At 37.0% G+C, this 23,901-nt stretch overlaps 2 protein-coding genes across 3 annotated transcripts; one reads left to right on the top strand and one right to left on the bottom strand.

Annotated features, from left to right (window-relative positions):
- Positions 1–139: 139 nt before the first annotated feature.
- On the bottom strand, positions 140–3,609 carry LOC114879022 (DNA replication licensing factor Mcm6). Its single transcript, XM_029193490.2, has 9 exons — positions 3,423–3,609; positions 3,192–3,335; positions 2,796–3,060; positions 2,502–2,704; positions 2,225–2,426; positions 988–2,152; positions 776–901; positions 557–696; positions 140–488 (listed from the first exon to the last, which is right to left on the bottom strand). The coding sequence occupies exons 1-9, from the start codon at positions 3,512–3,514 to the stop codon at positions 384–386; spliced, it is 2,442 nt and encodes an 813-aa protein (XP_029049323.2). The 5' UTR covers positions 3,515–3,609; the 3' UTR covers positions 140–383.
- On the top strand, positions 3,526–22,623 carry LOC114879024. 2 transcript variants are annotated; one of them, XM_046287053.1, is made up of 8 exons: positions 3,526–3,628; positions 3,781–3,890; positions 4,037–4,174; positions 5,126–5,436; positions 6,138–6,656; positions 6,759–6,885; positions 22,245–22,281; positions 22,391–22,623. In XM_046287053.1, exons 3-5 carry the CDS (start codon positions 4,169–4,171, stop codon positions 6,628–6,630), a joined length of 810 nt encoding a protein of 269 aa, XP_046143009.1. In that variant the 5' UTR covers positions 3,526–3,628; positions 3,781–3,890; positions 4,037–4,168; the 3' UTR covers positions 6,631–6,656; positions 6,759–6,885; positions 22,245–22,281; positions 22,391–22,623. The 2 variants fall into 2 exon arrangements, 1 of the variants encoding a protein (XP_046143009.1); XR_006829666.1 differs by lacking the exons at positions 3,526–3,628; positions 3,781–3,890; positions 4,037–4,174; ... (1 more) ...; positions 6,138–6,656; positions 6,759–6,885 and adding an exon at positions 20,850–20,988.
- The last annotated feature ends 1,278 nt before the right edge of the window (positions 22,624–23,901 follow it).

Below are 23,901 nucleotides of genomic sequence, written 5' to 3'. Positions count from 1 at the left end.
TTAACACGTCAATGTACTAGACTAGATAGTTAACGTGATTAACGACTATGACAGGTAAAGTCTAATTTATACATTGTTAAACTGGTACATTCTTACTGGTTCTTGATCTTGAATGGTGAAGAATAAAATGAATATGTACTACATATCAGTATAAATATTTATTAATTACGAAATTGTAAAAACTATAGTGGCACTTCATGGTTCATTTGTGGTTAAAAAAATAATGTCAATAAAACATAGCAATTAGAGGTAAAAACCGGTTCAATTTTATAAGAAACTTACTGGGAACGAATTGAAAAATTAATCCATTATAAATTTTTACCTCTATCTGCTATTAACGTTTCTAAAATATAATTACAATGTAAAATGTACGGTACAAACAATTACGCATCGATAATATAATTTGGATGTACAACAAGTACTGGGTCATCTGCTTCTTTATCTTTGCTTCTCCAATCGGCTGTGCTCAAAGGTATTATAATTTGATCCTGGAAAAAATTTTAATTAATTGAATACCAAAGTGACGATGATACCGAAGTAGCATTTTAATACATACATGATACGTTAGCCTATCAATAATTTTCTCAATGAAGTTTTTCCTCTCTAACAATTCTTCTTCTGAATCTATTTGATCTTGTATTTGATCAAGGTACCACGCCACTAGTTCAGATTTCTTTAATCCACCTTTGGTCTCCTCTGTACAAAAAGTTACATTTTAATTCAAAGTAATTTCACATACATTAGCTTTATTTATTATTTATTTTAAACAACATACCACTGGTTTCTCTTTCTGCACGAGTTTCTTCACTTCTCATGTATAATATCAACATGTTGGATAAATTCTTGTATTCTTCAAAGGACATCGTCAATTTCTTTTTATGCGTCTGCATCTCCAGGGTTGCTATAAATGTAGAAAGAAGAAAACAATGAATACAATTACATTTTATAAAATCATTTGAATATACATAAATAGAATGAAAAAATTACGGGTCACTGGTGCACTGTTAGTGTCCATTGCATTAAGCGCAGCCATAACAGGAGGAGCTTCATCCAATTGACCATCTACTTGACCATCTTCTGCCTCTTCCAAATCTATATCAGGCTGTTCTACGGTAACGATACTTTTACTTAATAGACGTTTCGCTTCCTTGACATGTTTTATAATCACTTCGTCCGAACATTCTAATTTAGCCATAGCTTCTGATAATCGAATAAGACTTTCAAGTTGTCGGACAGTGACTCTCCATTTGCCAGATCCACTGCCAGTCCTTTGCCTAAGAGTCGTATAGCTATCAACTAAGTAGTCTGAAGCTTCGTGACTTAGTACAGGTTTAAAATGCTTGGCGAAATTAATATATCTAACGATCTCGTGTTGCGAGTATACTGTTTCAAAGTCTTGCCAATTATCGCAGTGCAGATCAACGATTCTCTTAGCGATAGCATTATCGACGATTTCGTTACATTCGTCAACTATGATAAAGAATAAATCAAATCTGGACATAATAGGAGCTGTTAACTGAACATTTTGTTGCAAAGATTTTTTTCTATCGTATCGTCCACCAATGGGATTCGCGGCCGCCAATATCGATGTTCGAGCATTCAAAGTCGCTCTTACACCAGCCTTGGCTATTGAAATTGTTTGCTGTTCCATAGCCTCGTGTATAGCGACTTGATCCCTGGGATCCATTTTATCAAATTCATCGATGCAACAGATACCATGATCGGCAAGCATCAAGGCACCAGCTTCGATAACAAAATCAGGAGATTCCTCGTCTCTCACTACAGCCGCGGTTAACCCAGCCGCAGAAGATGCTTTTCCAGATGTATAAATTGCTCTTGGTGTGATCTCGGTCACGCTTTTTAACAACTGAGATTTTGCTGTACTAGGATCACCGACGATACAGCAATTTATATCTCCTCGTAACGAGGTATTCTCTATTGTTGTCTTAGGAACTCCACCAAATAACATTAAAGTGATTCCTTTCTTGACCTCGTCGTTACCGTGTATCGAAGAAAATAAGCTGTTAACAAGATTCTGATACAAATTTTTGTCACGGCTCATCTCGTATATACGATTCCATTCTGCTTCCGTCATCCGTTTCTTCATCATTTCTTGGGAGATCTCTTCCATGTTTGTCTCGGTACCACCAAACTATAAAAATGTTGAGTATTAAATCATACATTTCCAATTACCGTTTTCAATTACATTAGTAATTTATCGTACCCTAAAGCTTGTCGGTGTAACGCTACAAGCTAAAAATGCGGTTTTATACGTTAATTCACGCGTTCCTAATGCTTTCAATCCTGTTAGACCGTCTCCTTGTTCTCCCCGGTTTTGAACTTTTGCTCTCCGATCGGGTTTTACGCCGGGAAGAGAAAGAACTGCAACATCTGGTATTACTATGAGAGTTCCAGTAAAGTCGTATCTAAAAAATATAGAAAACAGTTTTATTAGGAGATCTATGAAATTAATAACACATAACTCCTTGCATTGAAAGTACCTATCACCAGCTTGTACAGTTTCTACAGACTCAGCACGTAAAATAACTTCGAGAGAACGTGGAATACAGCCTCTTGGTAATTCTGCTTGTGTTTCCTGTATTCTAATTTTTTGAAAATCAATAAATATTGAATTATCCACATCCAACAGAAAACGTCGTCTGTTGCTGCATACCGGATTGTGACAAATTGTTGGATTTGTGAACTGTAAGTGGTTATTTTAATATGCAATTACAATTAATATATTGTGTTAATAGAAACATTTGTTTCTATCAAGTTTTTACTTTTCACATTACTTTAAATTGTTGTTCCACATTTTTTATAACAGCATTGCAGTCCATACAAATAAATGTACCAAGTACTAATTCTGGATGAACAGGATGTGTTCTTATGACTTGACCAGATATACGTATTAATGTGCCCAATTTTGCTGAATTTAGTTCTCTTAATTTTTGTCTAGTCGGCACATCCACAAAACTAACATAACATTCTAGATCCTTCCTTGACTCTGCTACATCTTTGACAAAGTTACGTACTGCTTGGCAGAGATATGGATAAACTCTGAAAGTAAGTAATACTTTATATTAATAAAATGAATCATTACCAAGAAATGAAAAGCTGGGGAATTGAATCCGCTTGTAAATAATAAATATTCTATTCTACAATATAATAATTTAATATAAACCATTCACCTGTAGTACTCTTCAACAATAGTTGTTGAAAGTACTTGATTGTATTCTTCTACATCATCAAAAGTGACTACTAATGTACAATGTTCTGGACTTATAAGCTCTTTAGCTGGCTCAAGATATTTTACTATTCCATCTTCTTTAAACCTAATTAAAAAACAAAATATGATTAACACATGATTTAAAACAGGTACAGACAATGCATTATTTACTCTGAATAAAGTGTGAACTTACTCTTCAAGGAAATCTTGGAATAATTTCTGACATTTGATTCCTACTTCATCAGCTACACGTGATCCAACATTCGGTACATCTCCCACATCCATTTTTTCATGTAATTACAAAGAAAGAATTCAATTTATATATACAAAACTACAATTAAATAACGACATTCAACAGGGGAAACAACACAACAGGTTTTTGGCGGGAATGATCTTTTGGTGAGTTTTCAAGTATCATGTTTGGTCTCAATAGGATACAAAGCACTTGAATAAGCTATTGTCATTTTCTAAAGTGATATTTATAAGAATATCGACATTACATTTTATCAATTAAAAAAGAAACATTAATATATTTTCTTTTATGTATACAGTTCCTAAATAACGTAACATATCAATATGCACATGTAAAAAGCAACCCTAGAGCAATTGTGTCTCCTGTGAATTAGGCATAATTCCTGCTGGCTGGAATGTCTCGTGAATGGTGAGGATACTTTCCACAAGAAATAAGCAATTTTGATATTTCTATGGTGCAAATAGAACATTTTATGATCTCAATAAAGGTCGAGTAATGTCATCATAAATAATTGACGAAAATTGCATTCTATAGACTCAGAAATTGATTTCCAGATGAAGTTCTTGCCAGAACTTATACCGGGGAATCCCTGTGCCTGAGCGTTTCGATTAAACGTGCCACCGCTAAAGGGCGCTGGCAGTACCATTTTCAGAGAACGCAGAGATGAAAACATTCCAGCTTATAATATGAATGTAATTTTTTTATTTTTAGTATTTTAATGCCATTATTCAATGTATGTTATTAACGTCGAGAATTACAGGATAAACAAGTACAAAATTACATAATATGAAAATAAAATTCACTCGTAACGATAATTAGAGAATAAAAGTGAAACTTCATCGTCTACGTAAAATTTTAGACCTTTCATCATATACCTGAAATATCGTAATACTTTTAAACAATAGTATCCATTACAACAATATCTAATTGAGAAAAACTTATACTTACAAAGTCAGAATAAAACGTGAGCAAAGATTTCGAAATAAAAAGACATGACAAAAAAGAGAAAGCAAAGAAATCTTTCAGTATGTAGATAAATAGGTACTTACACATTGTACACATTTCCTGCCACTGACAAGACTTCGCTCTTAGGGCAGGCAATGTTACAGGGTATAAAAAGAACTCGATGCGCGTGCTGTCGTTTTAGTTATTTCAAAAACCCTCCAGAATGTTGGTCTACCTCGACGACATCATTACTTTGCACTTGGTAAAGTGTGTTCTTATTTTATTATTTTTACGTTAATAAATATTTGTAATGGACAATTCCAATTTAAACAATTTTATTGGAATTATGTACCTTGCTACATTGGAAGCGTTTTTTGATTCCCTATAAAAAAGGATTGAGGTACTAGGGTCGAAAATTAATTAGTTCAAAAGATATCTTAGGGAGAGACCGCTAGGTTCTCCCTGTCTCTCCCTAAGATATCTTTTGAATCGATGAATTTTCGACCTAAGTATATTAATACTTTTTAATAGAGAATTAAAATATGCTTCAAATGATATATAGCAATATGATATTCGATCACATTCAATATATTCGAAACGAGAGGGTATGCAGGTAATGCTTGTCCCAATTGCATGGGACACCCTGTAGATTAAAATTAGACTTCCTGTAACTTGACCATGAAAATTATTTAATTCAGGTAACGTTTGTCTGCTCGGTCAGTGGTATATTGACAACAGAAGTGCCCAAGGATTTCCAACCAGCGACCAGTTTACAGTCTCCACCCCTTAGTTACCTACCAACTACGAACACCGTGTTTCCAAAACTTTCGCAACACGCTGTTTTCGCCAACCGTGCTTTGGACAATGGCTTAGAAGATGTTGGCATCCCAGGTAGAGGCTTTGCCGAAAGACAAACACAAGCTGGGTATTCATACCTGAAACCACTATTGATCGACCTCAAGTTACCGTCCAAAGATCAAAGGATTAAATCAATCATCGATAAGCAAAGGTAGGAATTCATGTTTCTCGTTTGAGATGTTGAAGCTTTGTTGAAGGATAATACATTAAATTTATTACTGTAATATTTATATCATTATACATAGATATGCTATATTATATTACAGTACTACTATTATGGTAGGCTGCTGGTTATCAATTTATATCTATTCATTCAATTTTAATCAATTTCAAATATTTATTTTTGATAAAGGATGAAAAAAAAGATGTTTCCAGCATCATAGGCAATTTGCAATTATATTTTTCTCGATGACTGAATGCTGTCCCTGGTCAAAAGAAGTAGGACGCGGAAAGTTGGAAAGAGGAGAGACTGTTGCATTGTCCCTTTCAGTCGAATGTCTTTTATGTCATTGAAATGAACTTATTTCACGTCCAACTAAATGTTGTGTAAAGAGACTAAATCGAGTGGAACAAATTATTCTTTTCGTTAAGATAGAAAGACTTTGCTATAATCCTATGCAATTGGCACAAAATGAAGGATTATAAACGATTCGTGTAGCATCACTAATAAAGTAAAGAGAGCATACGATTTGCATTTAAATTTTGCACACAGTAAAATCTGAAGAAGACTTTATAAATAAAATAAATATTAAATAAAATTTTTGTACGGCTACTGGAAAAGCCTACCATGCTGGGTACTGTACATCACGTGACATTGATCTTTAATAACATGTTTCAAATTTGCATTTCAAGATCATCAAAGGAAGTACAGTTCAGCAATCAAATAGCACCAACGGGAAAACTGGAGACATCAGTGAATAGTTCATCGAGGCTGCGAGCCGAGGTGAAACATCATCCCCACGTTCCCGAACGATCGTCCTCGTATAGAGTCGTGGAAGAGCACGATGAATACCTAACAGACGATTCGGATCATGCAGGATTGGCGTATCGTGGGAAGGCTCAGACGACGAATCCCCATCGTAATTCGCAAGACATAACGACGGTCATCAAAGCCCTCGATCACTTCCTGAGCGGGGTTCTAAACGATGATAGTTACAACAGCGAGCTACATCCACCGCCCAATCCTGTTTTAGCCCTGGTCCTATCTCGATACGGCCGATACGTGCTCGGGGCACGAAACCCTCGCATCTACGCCCACATGGCCGTGAACAATATACACAACAACAAACCATTCGGTAGTTATAAGATCGAATGCGAAGAAATGCCCAGCTATGTCAGGAGATAACATCTGTGACTAGTTTCTGTCGATAGGTAAAATAATTAATTATTGCTAATTTGAATTTAATCGGTCATATATAATGCCTTGAAATTTTTCTAATTTAAAATAGATAGCAAATGTTTCTTTTCCCTTAGGGAAACTCATCGTGCTCGGTATTGTACATCGCGAAGATCTGATATGAAAGAGGAGAACAGAGGGATGCAAGGGGTGAATAATAGTGAAAGCGTTTCTGAGCATCTATGTCAGCTAAAACCCTGAATGGTAACGTAGATTGTAGATAGGATTATGAATTATGTATAAGATTTCTTAGGAGCGTTTATATTTATGATACATTCCACGCAGAATTTTGCATTTCACTTTCTTTTTATTATACTGATTTCGTCTAAATTGAAAAGAAGGGTGGAGCTTGGTTCCAAGGGGTACGTATTTTATTTGAAAATTTTTGGGGAGTTAAGAAAATTAATAAAAAGTGACATTCTTTTTACATATTATCTAGTAGATAATATTTGAAAGTTAAATGAAAGTTTCGTGGTTTCGTTCTACGGACAATACACTTCGTATATTCATTAAAATTCTTGCGCGATAGTTTTAACTTTAATACAACGATTAATCCACTTCCGTTCATTGAGGCTGTTTAAACCGCAGACTCTGCATTAAATCAAGCCGAAGTTTGCCCTACGCTGACGTTGCACTGATTAATTATCCAAACGACAGTTCGGGTAGCCGTATTAAAGAAAACTTTAGCTCGCTTCCTTCGTGGCCCATTCTAAATTTAATCAATATCATGCGGATTTACCCTTGAATCTACCGGCAATCGGGCTTGGCGCGAAGTTAATTGGAGTAGTTTGAGAGGCCGCTCGAGAAACCCCGATTAAGCACTAAACTACTCTCATTACACCTTCCTGTCTCTCCGGAAACCTCTCTAGATACTACTAACTTGATTTCATTGATGAAAGCCATGTACCGGTCTCGACCGCTGTTGCTCTTGTTCAGACTACGTCCATCAGATACACGGTACTAAATAAATCTTTTCGATCCAATGACTTCATCAAACAAAAAACTTGATGTTAAAAAAAAGATCAATTTTCTATAGAAACGTAGAAGATATTTTTTGAAGATTTTATTTTTGATACAATTTACTGTATAATTTCATCGAACAGAAGTTTGTTTGATTCATAATGAAAATCGCTCGAATGGATTTCACTACTCTAATAGGTTTAGCCTGTGTATCGTATTTGTAAATGATATTATAGTTAATGCTGTTTGAGCTTACGGTTAATGCTGTTTGAGGCTTTCGCGTGCTATCCGTGTCCAGGAGCAAAATGTTCCCAATGTTTGACCAACAGTGCAGTAGCTTCATCAAGGATCCGGAGGTGCACTGATACAGTGCGGTGTTAAATCCTTAATGAAAGTAGCTGTAATTAAAACGTAACAAAAACTATGAAAACTTTTACGTATTCCTAATTAGAGGCGAATTAAAGGGGTACCATGGGATCCATTCATTTATTATCCCATAAAAAAAAATATTTTGTTAAGGTATTGGCGATTCATATCGTAGTTTAATAAATTTTTTTTTGAATACACAAAAGTTTGAGAGTTCGAAAGGGTCCAAGTGCAAATAAATACACCATAAACGCGGTAGTTGCAGACATTTTCAGAGACCGTTTAATTTCCTAGTCTCCGGTGTACTTGTTGCGGGATCATAAAACGAACGACGAGGGCTTAAGTGGTGCTTGATTGCTGTCCGTCCGCTAGGAAACCAGATTGTCTGAAAATTGTATTTTCAGGACGACAGTCTCCATTAGCTTCTTCGAGCTTTGCCAAAGGAAATCGGTAGACAGTAATAGCTTTGCTAATAATGACTTCAACTACTTGGAGACTTTTACAATTAGTTAATATCTTCAAGATGATATCTTTGTTTCTCTTTTGTTATATGATTTAAATAATACTTCTAATTAGATGAATCATAGAGTATCTGACAATACAGATAATGAATTCCCATATAGTAATGATTGATATGATAATAATTTTCAAATTACAATTAATATCTAACAAAACAGATAAAAACAAAGGGAAGAGTAATAGCGTAAGAAGTTAATCGTTAAAATCACAAACAAGTGACGCGTTATCGCGTCAAGAAATGAACTTACGGGAAAACTTTCTTGCCTCGTATTCCACAATTTGCTGAAAAATTCAAAGGAAACGGGAGTCTCACGCGGAGGAAAAACGTGCGGTTCCAAGGGGCAACAAAATCGGGATATATGTTTAAAATAAAAAAAAGGAGGAACTGCTGATTCTTTGTGTTCTCGTAAATCCTTCACGCGACTCTGAGTTTCCTTTAACGACCGAAACGGGACCGGACACGGTACGGAACAAATAAAATGGCTCGTCCGTCATTATTTCCGCCGCGATGTGCGAATTTTCCTTGCATTTCTTTCGGTTCCGGTAATCCTGCCAGTTCTTTTTTTCCCGAGGACTCTTCAAAGGCTACAGAGAGCCACGGTTGAAACTGCGGGGTGCGCAGTCTGAGTCGAACCGCAATAAAAAGCGGCGAGGTAGCAGGAATAAAATATGAGAAATACGCTCGGATCTTTTTCCCGTGACGGGGTAGAAAGGAAACGAGATGAAGACGCAAGATGGAGTCTCTGGGAAAAAAAGAAAATACGAGAGACCGTATTAACGCAGTGTTCTAGATGCAAAAACGGGAAAGTGGTGTTATTAAACGTTACTCTTTTGCATTTTCCGCTGTTGAGGAATTTTTGAAATTTTCTTCTCGTTTTTCTCCGTTTATAACGTTTTGATCTTAGCTTTGAATATCGTTAAAGTATTTCCTTCTTTTTGCTGCAGGAATGAAATTTATCTTTCAAAATATTTCAGATTATTTTTATACAGAATAAATGTCATTGATATTAATTATTTACATCAAATATACAAAGTATTATCGCGAAATCGTTAAAGCAATTTAAGCAAAGCTTGAAATTCCTGTTGGTTGAATATTTCATTGCAGAATTGCTTTGATACTCGGTTTCTTCCTAAATAACTTTTGAATAAAACAACGGCAAGAAGTAGCTGGTTACAACGAAGCATCTTCGTCTTTGTGAAGTTTGAAGAGGAATCCGTTTGGAAACGAGAATGCACAAATCTCTTTATGCCACTGAGCGCTGCTAATATTTCCATTTTCTATGTTTCCTTTGGAAAAGTTGAAACGCCGGCTAGAATATCGATGCTCGAACGAATGACATTTCTTCAAAAGTGTATCACAATAGGAAGACTGAAAGGAAGAATAAATCATCGACAAATGATGGTTCAAATTTTTTCACCAAGTGTAACATGCTGGTATTTCAAACAAACTAGTTTAAAAAGAGAATAAATCAAAGGGCTGCGCTAGATGGTGTTCATAAATGGCTAGACTGAATCAGTACACTGATATACGAGTTTACATCGTACCATATAAAAAAAAAAAAAAAAAAAAAAAACAGTATGTATATCCATTTAAATTTCGATTGGTCGGCATCAATACATACTCTTTGCTTCACAAAGCCCGAGGGATCGAGCGTCGATTTGTTTTGGTGTCGCACGTTTTGTTTTCCCTGGTTCGTCCATTAACTTGCACATCAACTCAGAACACGATTATCCGCATCCGGTGATCCATCTCTATCCGAGGATCCGCATCGGCTTTTAAAATACCGGCGAACGTGCGTGCATGAAGCGCAAAAAAAAAAAATGTTGTTTCGCTTTGTAAAAAAGGTTATTCAAAATATTTTGTTAGCCCATCATGAATGAACCAGCCAACGTGAACGTGGTTTGGTTGCCATCCAGCAAAATTGCCAACGGGGAGTCAAAATGAAACGCGAAGGGATTTTATTAAATTTCATTGTTTATTGGAAAAATCAAGTTTTAATATTACACTTCACAAGTGAAAACAAACAAGGTTCGATGAATTTAATTGAAATTCTTCAAGCAAGGAATAAATCAATATTGTTTGAAAATATGACTTAAGTGATTTCGTCGTAGAATTATAAATACCTACGCTTTTCTTAAACGATTACCCATCTTTGAAGAGCGTACGTATGGGCGCTCGGTAGCGGAAGGGTTAAACTTCAAGCGAAACGCCGCTCGAACATATCCGCCAGGCTGTGTATGGTTGGCGCTGTATAATAGAATGGAAAACATCTCGAGATCCCACACGTGACGCGTCCAAGTAGCCACTCGTTTCTACCCGAGTTCCTTCTCGTCGTTGTATGATTCCAGCTCAATTACAAGCGAGTAAAAGGTGGTAGAAGTGAAAGCAGCCTGGGGTTGGTTCATCCGGCGGTGGTGGCTGTGGTAACGTTGAAGAGGCTATGATTTTCTTCCGTGGCTGGCGCAATTCACATGAAGAAGGAGTAGGAGGACGAGGAGGGGTGAGAAAGAGAGGTAGAAGAAAGTGCACGCACCCAAGCCAGCGTAATTGCCACGGTGTTTATAATTGTTGCACACTCCTCTGCTCTTTGTACGGATGCCTTTTCAACCTTCTGACTCGTAACCCTCCGTTGCGGGCCACTCCGCCGTGGACCTCTTCACCATCGTCGCAGAGGGACGAGACGAGAAATTAGTCTGCGTTTTCACGGAGCCGACTTAATAGAGAAAGAAAGGGAACGTAAGAGAAAGACGCAGAGTGGAAGAAAGTGGCCTCGGCATTGTTCCCGCGTGAAATCGGGCTACGATACTCAAGATGTCTCGCGGTCCAAGGAGCTGCACCGTGAACGACTTTCCAACGTGCTCGCGATGAAAATTATCCTCGAGCATGTGCCGCTGGTCATTTGGTAATGTCTTTCCTGGAAATTCTTTCAACGGCACGAATTAACCTTTGAATGGTGGGCCAACCGAAACGAGGGGGATTAAAAATTTCATTTTTCTAAATTTCAACAACGCTTCAAATGCGACAGAATATCATTTTAAATGATAAAATTAGACGAAAAAGTTAAGCCTAACTATTCGCACGATTTTTATTCCTCGTAATGTATGAATAATCGAACCGATTATTTTTGCCAGAAGCAACTTAAGCGCATTATTAATGACCTTCTGTATTTTATTCTTCCTCTCTTTATATAGAGTCCCAGGCTTTTCATAACAAAGTGCGAGGGTTTATTCCGTAGATAAAAATAAGAAACGAATGCTGTGCGTAAAGGTCAGCTATAAACGTTCCGTTAGGAAGTTATAAGGAAATATTAAAAGGAATCGTATGGGAGCAGTCATTTACCCTGGCGATGAATATTACGAATGCAATTTATTATAGAACCAGAGAGAAATAATAGTCCAGGTAATTCTTTCTTTTAATTGATCACGTAGACACGGCGGTTTCGCATCGATCGAAGTTAAGAAGACGAAATTCGATCGTTCGGTGTTGCGGGGTCTGCAAGGAAGGCGCTGGAAGGCAAACGTCGTCGGTAATTTACTCGTTTAAGCAGCAAGTGCGCCGACACCCTCTCCAAATTTCCTCTTCCGACGTGTACGCGATTCGATCATGTCGGCCTACGTTACTTTGCCGTCGGAACACAGCACAGGAACCACTTATATTTGTGTTTATTACGTCGAGATGTGACGTCACTTCCTGAGGGAAGGAGGACGGAATAACCTCATCACCGTATCCCACAGACTCGGCGGCAGTGATTCCCCCTTTGAATGGAGCCAAGTGGTTCGCACTACTCTCTTCCCCTCCCTGTCTTTAACTGCTTCCTTGCCTTCCTCTCGACGTCCTTCCTCTTTCAACCATATCCTTCTGCCTCTCTTCTTTTCTTATTCCACGCTCTTTTGTGAAGAAATTTCGCCCTTTCACGGCTGGAAATCGAAAATAGAACTGGAATTCCACGGTGAGTCGAGAGGAATTTTCAAAAGCTTTCGTACAAACGGAAATGGCTGTTTGGCGATTCTTTTTTTAAGCAAAATAACAATTTTTGTTCCAAACGGTTGTTTTTTTAGGGATTTCTTTGAAAGTGGTGTAACACCATTTTTCTTTATTTCCTTATTCTTACTTATATTTTGCATTTGTTCTTATAAGTTGCTTTTATGTGAAATGTAATTTCAAGTTATTATTCAATATTTCAAACCAAAGTATATTTAACACGTTTGCTTCGAGTCCGACGTACAACAATATTAAACTTCATTCGCCAGTATTCTCGTATTTAAATATACATATTCGCTGTAAATTTTATATCCCAGCTCGAAAATGCTTCCAGTATTTAATTTACCCGGAGATATTTAATTCAATCCCTGTCCGTTACGAAATTAAATAACTCCCCCCTTCGTTAGAATCAATTAAATAACTACCACGTTAAAAAAAGAAATCCCGGTACTGAATTATTAGTACTCAGCATTTTATTTTTTTCGACTTTGTTTGAATTAAATTTATTTTCTTCAACGAATTCCTTTCTTCCTATTCGTTACTTAGAGTCACGAGTAAAAATATCTACGGAAGGTATTCGCAGGGTATTCACGTGAGAGCTTTGAAATAGAATTCTCTGCGTATTGTGCTGTCTCCAGCTTGTCCTGCAAATTTTAGAATCAGAATACAGAATGTCTCTAGTAAATGGGATCAGCTATATCATTAGAAAGATTACAGATAAGAAAAACAAATTTGGTGATATTAGAAGGTCCATCTTCATACGAGTTCAATTTTTTGATAAGTGCATCGATGCACCTAAAAAGTGCAATTGCACTTTTGTGCATCGTTGCACTTACAATTATGAAGGATAAAATGAGTTATTTCTCGAATGTAATTTTATACCTACTACTGGTATGATACTAATTAAAGTGTTTTAGCCCCACAATATAAAGAATGCAACACTTCTTAAAAAATACATATTAAAACCCCTCCTCAAGGACAATTTCGAAGACAATAAAGCCATGACCTACTAAAGTTTATCAAAAACCCCAAGCTCTTCAACAAAACAATATCATGCAAAGTACCATACAGCACCCCCTTCGTTCTTCGCATGGTGTCATTAATAATCCCCCGTTGAGCCGCCTTTAAACTTTAATTAAAAAATTTAATTTTTCCACTCAGTTCTAGACATTTGCCCTAAATCTCCCGCGTTATTCAATGCGTTAATGCTATAGCTCAGCAGTTTCGGAACGAAGCTATCTCTCGGAAACTTTTGCAATCATTCCTCGATCGGTATGTCCAGGAATCAGGTAATGTTCGTTGCTGAATAGAACCGTATATGGTCCCATACGCGCATCTAACTCGATACTCGTCTGACAGGGGTAGAGCTTCCTTTTAACCAACTATAGCAAGCTAGCTATTTGGCCAGCAGACCTCTACCCTCGACGATAGAGCTATTTAGCGTCCCAGTGGCGCAAGTGCAAAGTGTCGTGCCATTACAGGGTGGGCAGACACGGCGGTCCATTAAGCAACGTACGTTTCACGTATTCGTATTGGAGACGTGTGCCGTAGTAGAATGGCCATGAAACGAATAGAAGGATACGCGCGGAATGGCCGGGAAGGGTGCAGAAATAGCTGCATTTCGGCGAAGCACGCCTTTAATTAAGCCGAAAAGAGGGACGTGTATTGTCATTTTCAAGCCAGTCTACGATGTATCCCGGTGCACGGGTACTTGGCCGGCCAGTTTACCACGGACCCTCCTACGGTATGTGCACTCTCGCGAAAATTTGCGCCATTTCGTTTCATTCGCGAAACTTTGCCGGCGGGGACCAGCGAAACCTACCTAACGAGATCTTCCGCTTGAATTCCTCACAGAGAACCGAATCATTCCTCATTCTTTTTTACCCTGATACTTGTATCTATGTATCCCTCCTATTGGTACATACTTTTTTTCACCGAGTTACTCGATGCTATTCGATCGAACCGTTTGCGGTTGGGTGAATTTTATTTTATTTTATTTTATTTCATTCCGGCTCAATTTTTATTTTCTCTTTTAGAGAGCGTGCATTTCGCACGTACAGGACACTGCTGTACAAGTAATGCTTGATGCTAGACGGATGTTCGATTTGAATTTTTAAACACATTGTATTATTTCATTTGGAAAATTTTTATTTTATTTCTTGGGATTTTTGTTATTGTTATTATGATTTTTATTAGGGTACTTGGATTTTTATAGAATCATCATTTATTTGACACATTGATGACCAGTGTCACTTATTAGTCATTTTTATTAATGTGTTGATTATACTGTTTTTAATTCCCCTTATAATACTGTAGTATTATTTACATTAAATTAACGATGTGAAACTGGTTTAACGAACAAGACGAAGATATATTATTATAACTACCGGGGGGATGTATGTAAATACATTTAACAGAATAACAGAACTTTAGTGGGAATAGAATTGACAGAATTGAACAAGACCAAAATGTTAACTAATTGGCTATAATAGACTTAGAACAGTTACCCGTAAACTAGTTAGCTCTAATGTACTAAACTAATATTAGTGATTCCCTGGAGATTCGAAGTGTCTCTGATAAAGGAACACCCCTGTATTATTTTCAAGAATTGAAAAACTAGAATTAATAGATGGTAATATTTATCTAACATTAATACTATAATATTTCTATTACAAATATTAATATAGAGAGCTAAAGAAAATAAGGGTTATCAACTCCAACACTGGTTTTATCTAAAACCTAAGGGAATTCTCCCAAACACAATACAAGTTTTCCTTTAAACCTAACTTCAAGGAAAGTAAATATTCACCTTGATAGAAATATTTTCATCCCAACAATTCTCACGAATGAAACAACAAAAAGTGAACGTGGGAGGAAGAAACTTTCAAGAAATTGACACAAAAGATAATCTTCCGGTTTCTCCCTTTAATCTTCCAACTGTAATGAAAACTGCAAATGTACAGGAAGGAAGAAAGAAGTGAAAGATTTACGAGCTTCTCAAAGGCAAATTCGAAAAGCTTTCATTATGATAAAAGCACTGTCGTATTTTAGTATAGCAAAATTGTAATACCTTAACGATGATAAGTAAATGAATGAAAAAGAATTGAGTGCTTGCGGGGAACGGATAGAGATGTCTGGAAGGAAATTTGTGTACTGGATTCATGATTCAATGATTCGATCTTTGAGGATGCAGATTGTATGAACCATCCATGGTCGTTGGATTAGCATGAGAACCAGACCTTGCAGCGTAAATCGTGCAACGGTGCTTCCAAGCAGAATACGTTGCCCCTCATTCCTGTACTTGAATTACTGGACATTCCGGAAGGCTACCTTCCTGCACGATAGAATCCACAAGACCACTTTTCACGTATGCAAGGAACCTCCAGTAATAAAAACCTTTACAGATAACTTTACACTAAATTTTGTTAAACCTTTCCGGCAACTACAGTGGGTTTAAATTTAAAATATCTACTGCACATCGCAAAATAATGACAAATAATATTTTACAAACGTTCAAATTTTAATTTTCATCAATCAACCAGATATAAATAAAAAATTCTTAATATCTCGTTAACTTTTATAATTCCCATTCTATTTGAAGGAAAAGCAAATTAATTTACGTTTAGCAAATGTATTATTATCCCAGCAAGAGAGGTATAAAAATTACATAATAAAACTGAATTCACCCTTCGTCACTTTACGTAGAAAAAGAAAGATAAAAGCTTAGCCCAGTTATGACTCACCCTCGATTCAAATCAAGCATGCAATCGTTGTCCAACAGCATTGAGTTTAAGGACAAGCCACGAATTAAGCTCATTCTGATTTAAATCTGTACTCGGTGAAAAAGGAGGAGAAGGTCGTTGAAATCTGATTTCTATGAATGACACATTGTTGAGAAATTATGCGAGGCTCGTTCCGCTTTCGCAAAATCTCCCTCGTTGAATCGGTCTTCTTCTTTTTCCCTTCTGATCGCCGACTGTCGTCATTAGGACTTTACAAGCTGGACGCGAACTCTCCGAAGGGGATCGGCTAGGATGCGCGAAACGTGCCGGGAATCGCGACTCGCACGGAGCTTCGAAAAGAAAGCTTCCACGATTCTAAAGCGACCGTTATACATCTCGCGGGGAGAGGTTTCGTGACCTCTTATTCATTGGGAAATCGACGTAGCGTGGTTGGAAAGTAAAGCCAAGTCCTCTTTTGGTATAAATCAATAAATTGTTACAATGAAAAATTCGAAGAACCTGAATTTTTCAATTGAAAAATTAAAATTTTAGGAACTTATTAACCCTTATTTTTAATTTAAAAATTTCTATTCGACTTGTAAAATAAATGATTTCAACCTTGAATACCGAATGAAAGGTTCGTGGTCGAGTTCAGTGGAGAGATTGCAGTTTAATCGTGCATAGGTTTGTACCCGATGTAACGAGGTAAAAAAGAAAGTCGAAGGGTAATTTTACAATGGCCAATCACGATGCTCACGATTTAATTATGCTAATGCAACGTTAGGCGTCCGGACAGAGGTTGCTTGGCTTTGCACTACCAGCGGATCGACGTAATTGTCGCTGACTTCTTAATAGCTCAAGCAATTATTCCAACGAAGTACCGGGACCTGAGGGGAAGTTAATTCAGGTCGACGTTGGGATACAATTTCGTCGTGACACCGTAACGATTCGTCTCCGGGATACAGGGACGTGTGCACACGTATGTACACGACGTTTGACGTACAAATTTTCTCGTCCAAGCTACAAAAACAGTCCTTTCGTTTAAACGAATAAAAATCCTCCATCACGCGAATACTGGTGTACTCGTTCAGAGAGCAAGAATTTCCGTCTCCGTCGACGATCTCGTTGACGCGTGGGTGGCTCGAATACCGTCAACGTGCATATATCGCAGATTCATGTGGGAATTCAATTCTCGGATACGCGACAAGGTTAAGCGTATTTTACTGTCCCCTATTAAGACGTTGATGACTGTTTCAACTCGGGAATTACTTCCTCTTTTACTGTTACATCGAGTTAACAGAGAAATTTTCTTTTATAAAATGCGAACATCCAAATTTATTGTATTAGGAGATTATGGGGGGATTTTGAAATAGATTTGATGACATAAAAGTGTTTCGAAATGCCACTTATGGTACTTCAATTTAAAGCTTGAAGATTCATAAAAATATTCATATTAATGTTTTATCAATATTTTTAACACAAAATTGATTGATCTATCAAAATTGGTAATTAGTTGAATGAAATTTAGAAATGCAGAGAATGCAAATGCATTTTAATTGAAATATCAAATTCCTTGAAAACGACGCAATGTACATTTATTCGTTTTATCGAAATGCAAACACGGTTTCAGAATCCGAGGACAGGTACATTTCGGATAGCATAAAATGACAAGTTCTCGGGTAAATATTGTGCTGCTACTACTATTACTATTACGTGTACCAGTTTAATATTTGATGTGTGCATAGAGGTATGTCAATATTTTATTATCGTGAAAAGAGATTACCACTTTTGTGAATGAAACCGTATGTAGATCCTGATGCGGATATTTGTTTGACAAACAAACACCTGCAGCGAAATACCAATTTATAGTGATAACAATACTTTACGGTGGTCTGGGCCGTAGTTTAACGACATTCGATCAAAGTTTCTTGATAACTATTATTATCGTTCGTGATTACTTGGTGAAAGAGGAGTTCGTATCGGATGATAATAGTTACTTTCGGTTGCTCCAACCATCCTGTATCAACTTCCACCAATTTTTTTTTTCTTTTATTCAACAAATTGGACTGTGTGTATTGCATACCGCGTATTTTTATTCGAAGAAATAAAACCATTGAGATGTTTTCTTGGAACATTGTGTTGACAAATTGATACGTATCGTGGGTGGGCGAACGCTTGTCGCGTACAGATGGTACAGTCATATAGATTTCGTTCCTTGTTTAATAAATCATAATTTCTTTGAAGTATTCCAACGGGCAGAAGAAATGTTTCATTCAGTTAATCATCGTTATTAGCACTGTATATCAAATTATTTTTTAACAAAAATAGGAAGCCATTTCGTATTACAGGAAGATAAACGTCGTAGAATTCATTTTTTCCTTTATTCATGATTATGGACTACCATAAAAGAACCAAATTTTCTGCAGTCTAATAAAATAATCTTACCCCGCGTAAAGCCATAAATTTTACGCCTTCTTTACATTTTACGACTTAAAATTATGGCATCAAGGTAATATATAATCTCTACCTTAAATTACAAAGTATTCTTGAAAATATTACATTTTTATGCTTCGAGTTTTTTAACAGATATCAACAAAATACTGTTGACAGAATCCGTATAAGCAATCTAAATTTTTATCAGACATTGTCAACGTATCTATCTTCGTAAACATCGCATTCGTTACCATATTGAGTACAGATAGAAAATAAAAAAAAATAAAAAGTCAGTCGTATCGATACGTGAATAGACTATATTTGCTATCCTGTGAATGGAAATAGTACAATATTGTTGAAATGAAAAATATTTTTTAAAACTGATTCAGTACGACGAAATTCTGTCTGAAATATTCTCTTTGTAAAAAAATTCTCACTTCTTTCTTCTCTTCTTACTAGATAAATTAGTTGAGCTTGTTCTTTATTATAAAATAAATTCATTGATTCATTACTTGTTTCAATATAGAATAACGATAAAACGTTTATGTGGTAATTTTCATCGATCCTTAACACGAAAATTGATGTACCATTTTGGAATGCTTTTATGTCATCAAATCCATTTAACATGTAATGACCTAATATATTATAAGTATAAAATTAGACCAATTTTGAAAACCCTACTTCTATTCTCAGATGCAATTTAATGCTCGCAATTGATAAGGGGTTGATCACTGATTACTGACATTATTGAATAATTGAAGAAAAACGAATTTTAATATTATACTATCCACTCTTGCTCAGAAATACCTTGAAAAGTAGCAAGTGGTAGCAGTGGACAGTTTAACCCTTTCACTCTTATGGGCGACTATAAACGTACAAAGGAATGCGTTTACTTTTCAATATAGCAAAAATGCATTAGAAAATTTTAAAAGAATTAATTTGAAAAATGTAACTATCATATGCCGAATAGTTGCAATCATAGCGTGTCTGACTATACGCGACTATTTCCACTTAACTCGTTAAGCGTCGATCCCAATTACCGTGTAACTATTGCTAACGGATCCCTCTGCGAATCACGATACGGTTACCTGCGACGACGATCTTTCCGAACATCGCCGTTTTCGCAATCACGTAAACGTTTTGCCACGTCGAGAAACTGCATCCTTTCGACTGGCGTACACGTTGAATGCCAAGCACAGGGTATTGAATAACGTACGCACCATTACCTAAGGGACTTGTAATTCGATGCGACCGGTAAACGTCGTCACCATTTTCCCCCTTTGCCTTCTGGTTGTAGCGCTCGACAGGACAACATACGTGATCCCACGCGTAACCATAGGTTTCATTGATCGTGTACACTGTTTGTTCGACCATGTACGTTGCACCGTTGACGGACGCTCCTGCTTCGTTTTATATACCGTCTTTCACGAGATCATGCGACATCGGCTCCATGAGATTCTTCACTTCGGATACATCCTCTGCCGTACATGTACTTTTGAATTTGTAATACCCTGTTGATGAACAACCTTGCTGGGAAATTATAAGGGAACTACACGAGGCGACTCTGTTGTAGCTATATATTTAAAGGCAGTCAAGATTCTTTTACTGGATAAATGATATTTTATGGTAGGCTTTTCTATGGAAAGTAGGAATTTTTTGTTATAATATTCGAAGGTTGTTTTTATTTTTTTCGGAATTCTTTGGCCACCTCTGATGCCATCCTCTATTATTTCTTATTGGTATAATATTTTGAAATTATTTTTATTCTTAGAAGAATTAGAATTATAAGTACTTTCAATTTGATTTTACTATGAATTCTTTGGTCACCTGTTCTATTGCCATTTCCTATCATTCCTAATTGCTACAATATTTCAAAATTATTTTTATTGTTAGAAGAATTAGAATACCTTAAAATTCGGTCACCTATTTTTCTGATACTTAAAAATTGAAATTAGAGAGTTGAATTTTATTCCAAGTTTTTGTTTCATGCATCGGTGCCTCTTGACTCTCTATCACCTGTTCCTCGTTGTTACCAAAGGTATTTTCAGGCAGGAAAGTAGATCAGGTACGTAGGATGTGTATGAACCGAGCTCTTTAACGTCTCTTACCGCACGTACACGTACACGTATAATGGACTTAAACCAATTCCGACTCGGTGGTACAAAGTACTCGGTCGGAGCCGTCTGTACCACCCACTTAAAGCTTCCCGGTGTGGTAGCAACATCAGTACCAGCTACATCAGAGATTGCTAGAGTAGCTCCCAGTTAATGGCATCGCGGCGATGTTGAAAGGCGGCGCATCGATGTCTGCGTATCGGTCAGCAAAGTAAGTACATACTCCTCAAAGAGAGTGACTTGCTAACCACTCGAATGTCAACGGTTATTCGCATCGAGTTGTTAGTGACCATGGTCAGGGTCGTAGGGTAATTGACACCGCAGTTCGTTGCATTTATCGTTTGAAATGCAGAAGGTTGCCCGTCGAGCATACTTTAACAACGTTCAATTTGTTTTCCCTCTTTCCAAGTAATCATGCACATAAGTATTCGTACATATTATTTGGTAAATTGAGTGAAAAATCGTATCGAATAACGTTAATCATTTTAATTATCATTGAGTGATAATATTGATTATAAAAGTACTCGTGTGTCGATAATTTTTTTAGTGACATTTCCGAGCTTGCATGCGATCGGTTAAGTGACACGAATCGATGACTAACGGTGCTAACTTCACCCCATGATTTTCGTCAGCGGGAAACACTGATCCCCTGCTCTTGATAACGACAACGAAACCAGCATTATATTACACAGCCGAATACAAATGGTCCTACGTAATTCTATTTCAAGCATGTACGTGACAAGAAATGCGCACGAAACGCAGGGTAAAAATAAAAAAAACTGCTACTATCTTCCATCGCGTTTTAAACGTATAAAATTAAAAAGATACCTTGCTAAAATACAATATCCTCGTTAGTTACAAAACTCCACTTGCTCGACGCGTTGTTACATACGTACAACAGTTACGTTACACGAAAGTTCTACCATTTCGAAGATAATATTCCAGCCGGTCTGTGTGTAATACGATTCTGCGATACTACGAAATACCATTATACTATCATTCAATTTACCGCACACCCCGGCTAACGCTTTCCCTGTTGAATCTCAGATTTCAGTAGGGCAAAATGCGATCGAAATACGCAACAGTGATTTTGCGAATTCTTCTTCGCCAGACCGCATACCGATCCACGATTTAGGTGGAATCCTGTGCACGTGTGGGCTTAGAAAACTACCCTCGACGATTGTCGACGATTTGCGGTATTTACGTCGATTATCGTCTTCCTGCGATTATAGTACAAAGACCTTGTCCCAGCGATATCCGGACACTCGCGGTTGCACTCTTCGTACGGACTGCAACGTTATGCATTTTCTACGATGACTTTGTGATCTTTGATTATTTATAAGGATCTTTAAGTAAACCCATTTAATATGTACATAGAATCTTTCCGTACAGGAAGTCAAGTCCAGAATAGAAATTTCAATTCATGGAATTCGAACAGTAATTATAATAGGCGATCTTTTGTTTCAGGTACAGTGCCGAGAATGGAGGCCCCCCGGAGAAAATGGTAGTGGAAAGAAATTGAGTCCATCACCTGTTTTACTAATTACTGAATGAATTAATTTGCGTTTACAATGAATTTAATGCACTCTGATACTGATAATTTTTTGTTTCAGGTACAGTGCCGAGCATGGAGGCTTCCCTGGAGAAAATGGTAGTGCAAAGAAATTGAGTCCATCACTTATTTTATTAATTACTGAATAAACTAATTTACTTTTGCAATGAATACTAAAATGAATATTGTATTAAAGAAAACAACGACAGTGAATTCATTCACCATTTCAAATTTTATACAGTCTGATAGCTGACAATGGTTCGATATATTTCAATCGAGTTTCATCCATACAATAAAAACGTTATTCAATTGTAAAATTTATTCCCACTTCGACAAGATTTTCATTTCTCCGGCGTTACCGCGTGGCTGCAGAATTTGAAGGTACAATCGATTCGAGCTTTTATACAATTTACAATTCATAACGAAAACTGTCGCTGTTACGATAGTTTATTTCGAGCAGCGTTTCCATTCTTCGTGCCCCGGCGCGGAAGAAATTGTGGAAGAGGTAAGGTCGTCGGGTCACAGATGGTAAAAAAGCGATGGCGAGGAACGAAGGAGGAAATGGAGCCCGGAACGCTTCATTTAGTTTTATGACAGCCTCGAAGCTGGTCGCTACACCGTCATGGACGAACACGCATTATCGAAACCACCCAACTTTACTGGTACTCGTCCAAGGTAAACGCAATATCGCGTCTGATAGCCCCCGTATCCAACGACTTGCTGACCTAACACTACGGTCACTATGGTCGCGAGTTGCGAAGAATGGAAGAATAGAAAAAGAATGAAAATTCGTGGAAAAACGAATTTCGGTAAACTGTGCAATTGGCGCTTTATTCGAAAGAGTTGAACCGAATACGGTGAGTCTTTGTTTTACATTAAATAAGTACTGACATTATTCAGTACAATTTATCCTATTTCTGTTGAAACGAATAAAAGGATTGTTTATTTTCGTGCGAACGATTTACCAAAAGCGATACAGTTAATGTTGGGGTGACAAGACAAGTGGATACTTCCCTCTCCGTACGATCGGTCGGATGAAGAGGCAATGAGGGGTCTCGTGATCGTTATTGGCTAGACAAGGAACGTACTCTGACTTGGTTCCTAGTTGAATTGTAGTCAGATAAAAATGAGACGATTCTGATCTGAATAACTTCGACTAAGTTGAAGTAAAAAGTAGTTAAATTATTTTGAATTCGAAAAGGAAACGATATTGAAATAAACAGGGTGATGAACCACCCTTCAAATTATGCAGCAAACTATTTTCACCGTTCGTAATGATTTCTACGTACACATCATTTATGAAGTTTCGTTTTAAATGAATTTATACAGCTTATCTCGCGAAAGCTCTCAAGGGAATGGAAGAAGGTAAATAAATAATATCCCGCTCGAACGGCAAATCTTAGGCCACGGAACGGCAAACTGGTCACGTCGAAGTAGCATTTTATTTAGGTCAAGCACCGTTCCAGAAGCATTAAGAAGCCTCTTTCGTAAACCTTCCTAAGATATCGCGTTTCGTCTGCGATTGGACACCATATTATACCACGCCGTATCAAACCGAGCCACACTCTGAGG

Source organism: Osmia bicornis, chromosome 9 (genome assembly GCF_907164935.1).
Source record: "Osmia bicornis bicornis chromosome 9, iOsmBic2.1, whole genome shotgun sequence".
Classification (NCBI taxonomy): domain Eukaryota; kingdom Metazoa; phylum Arthropoda; class Insecta; order Hymenoptera; family Megachilidae; genus Osmia; species Osmia bicornis.
This window is presented reverse-complemented; position numbering and strand designations above follow the sequence as displayed.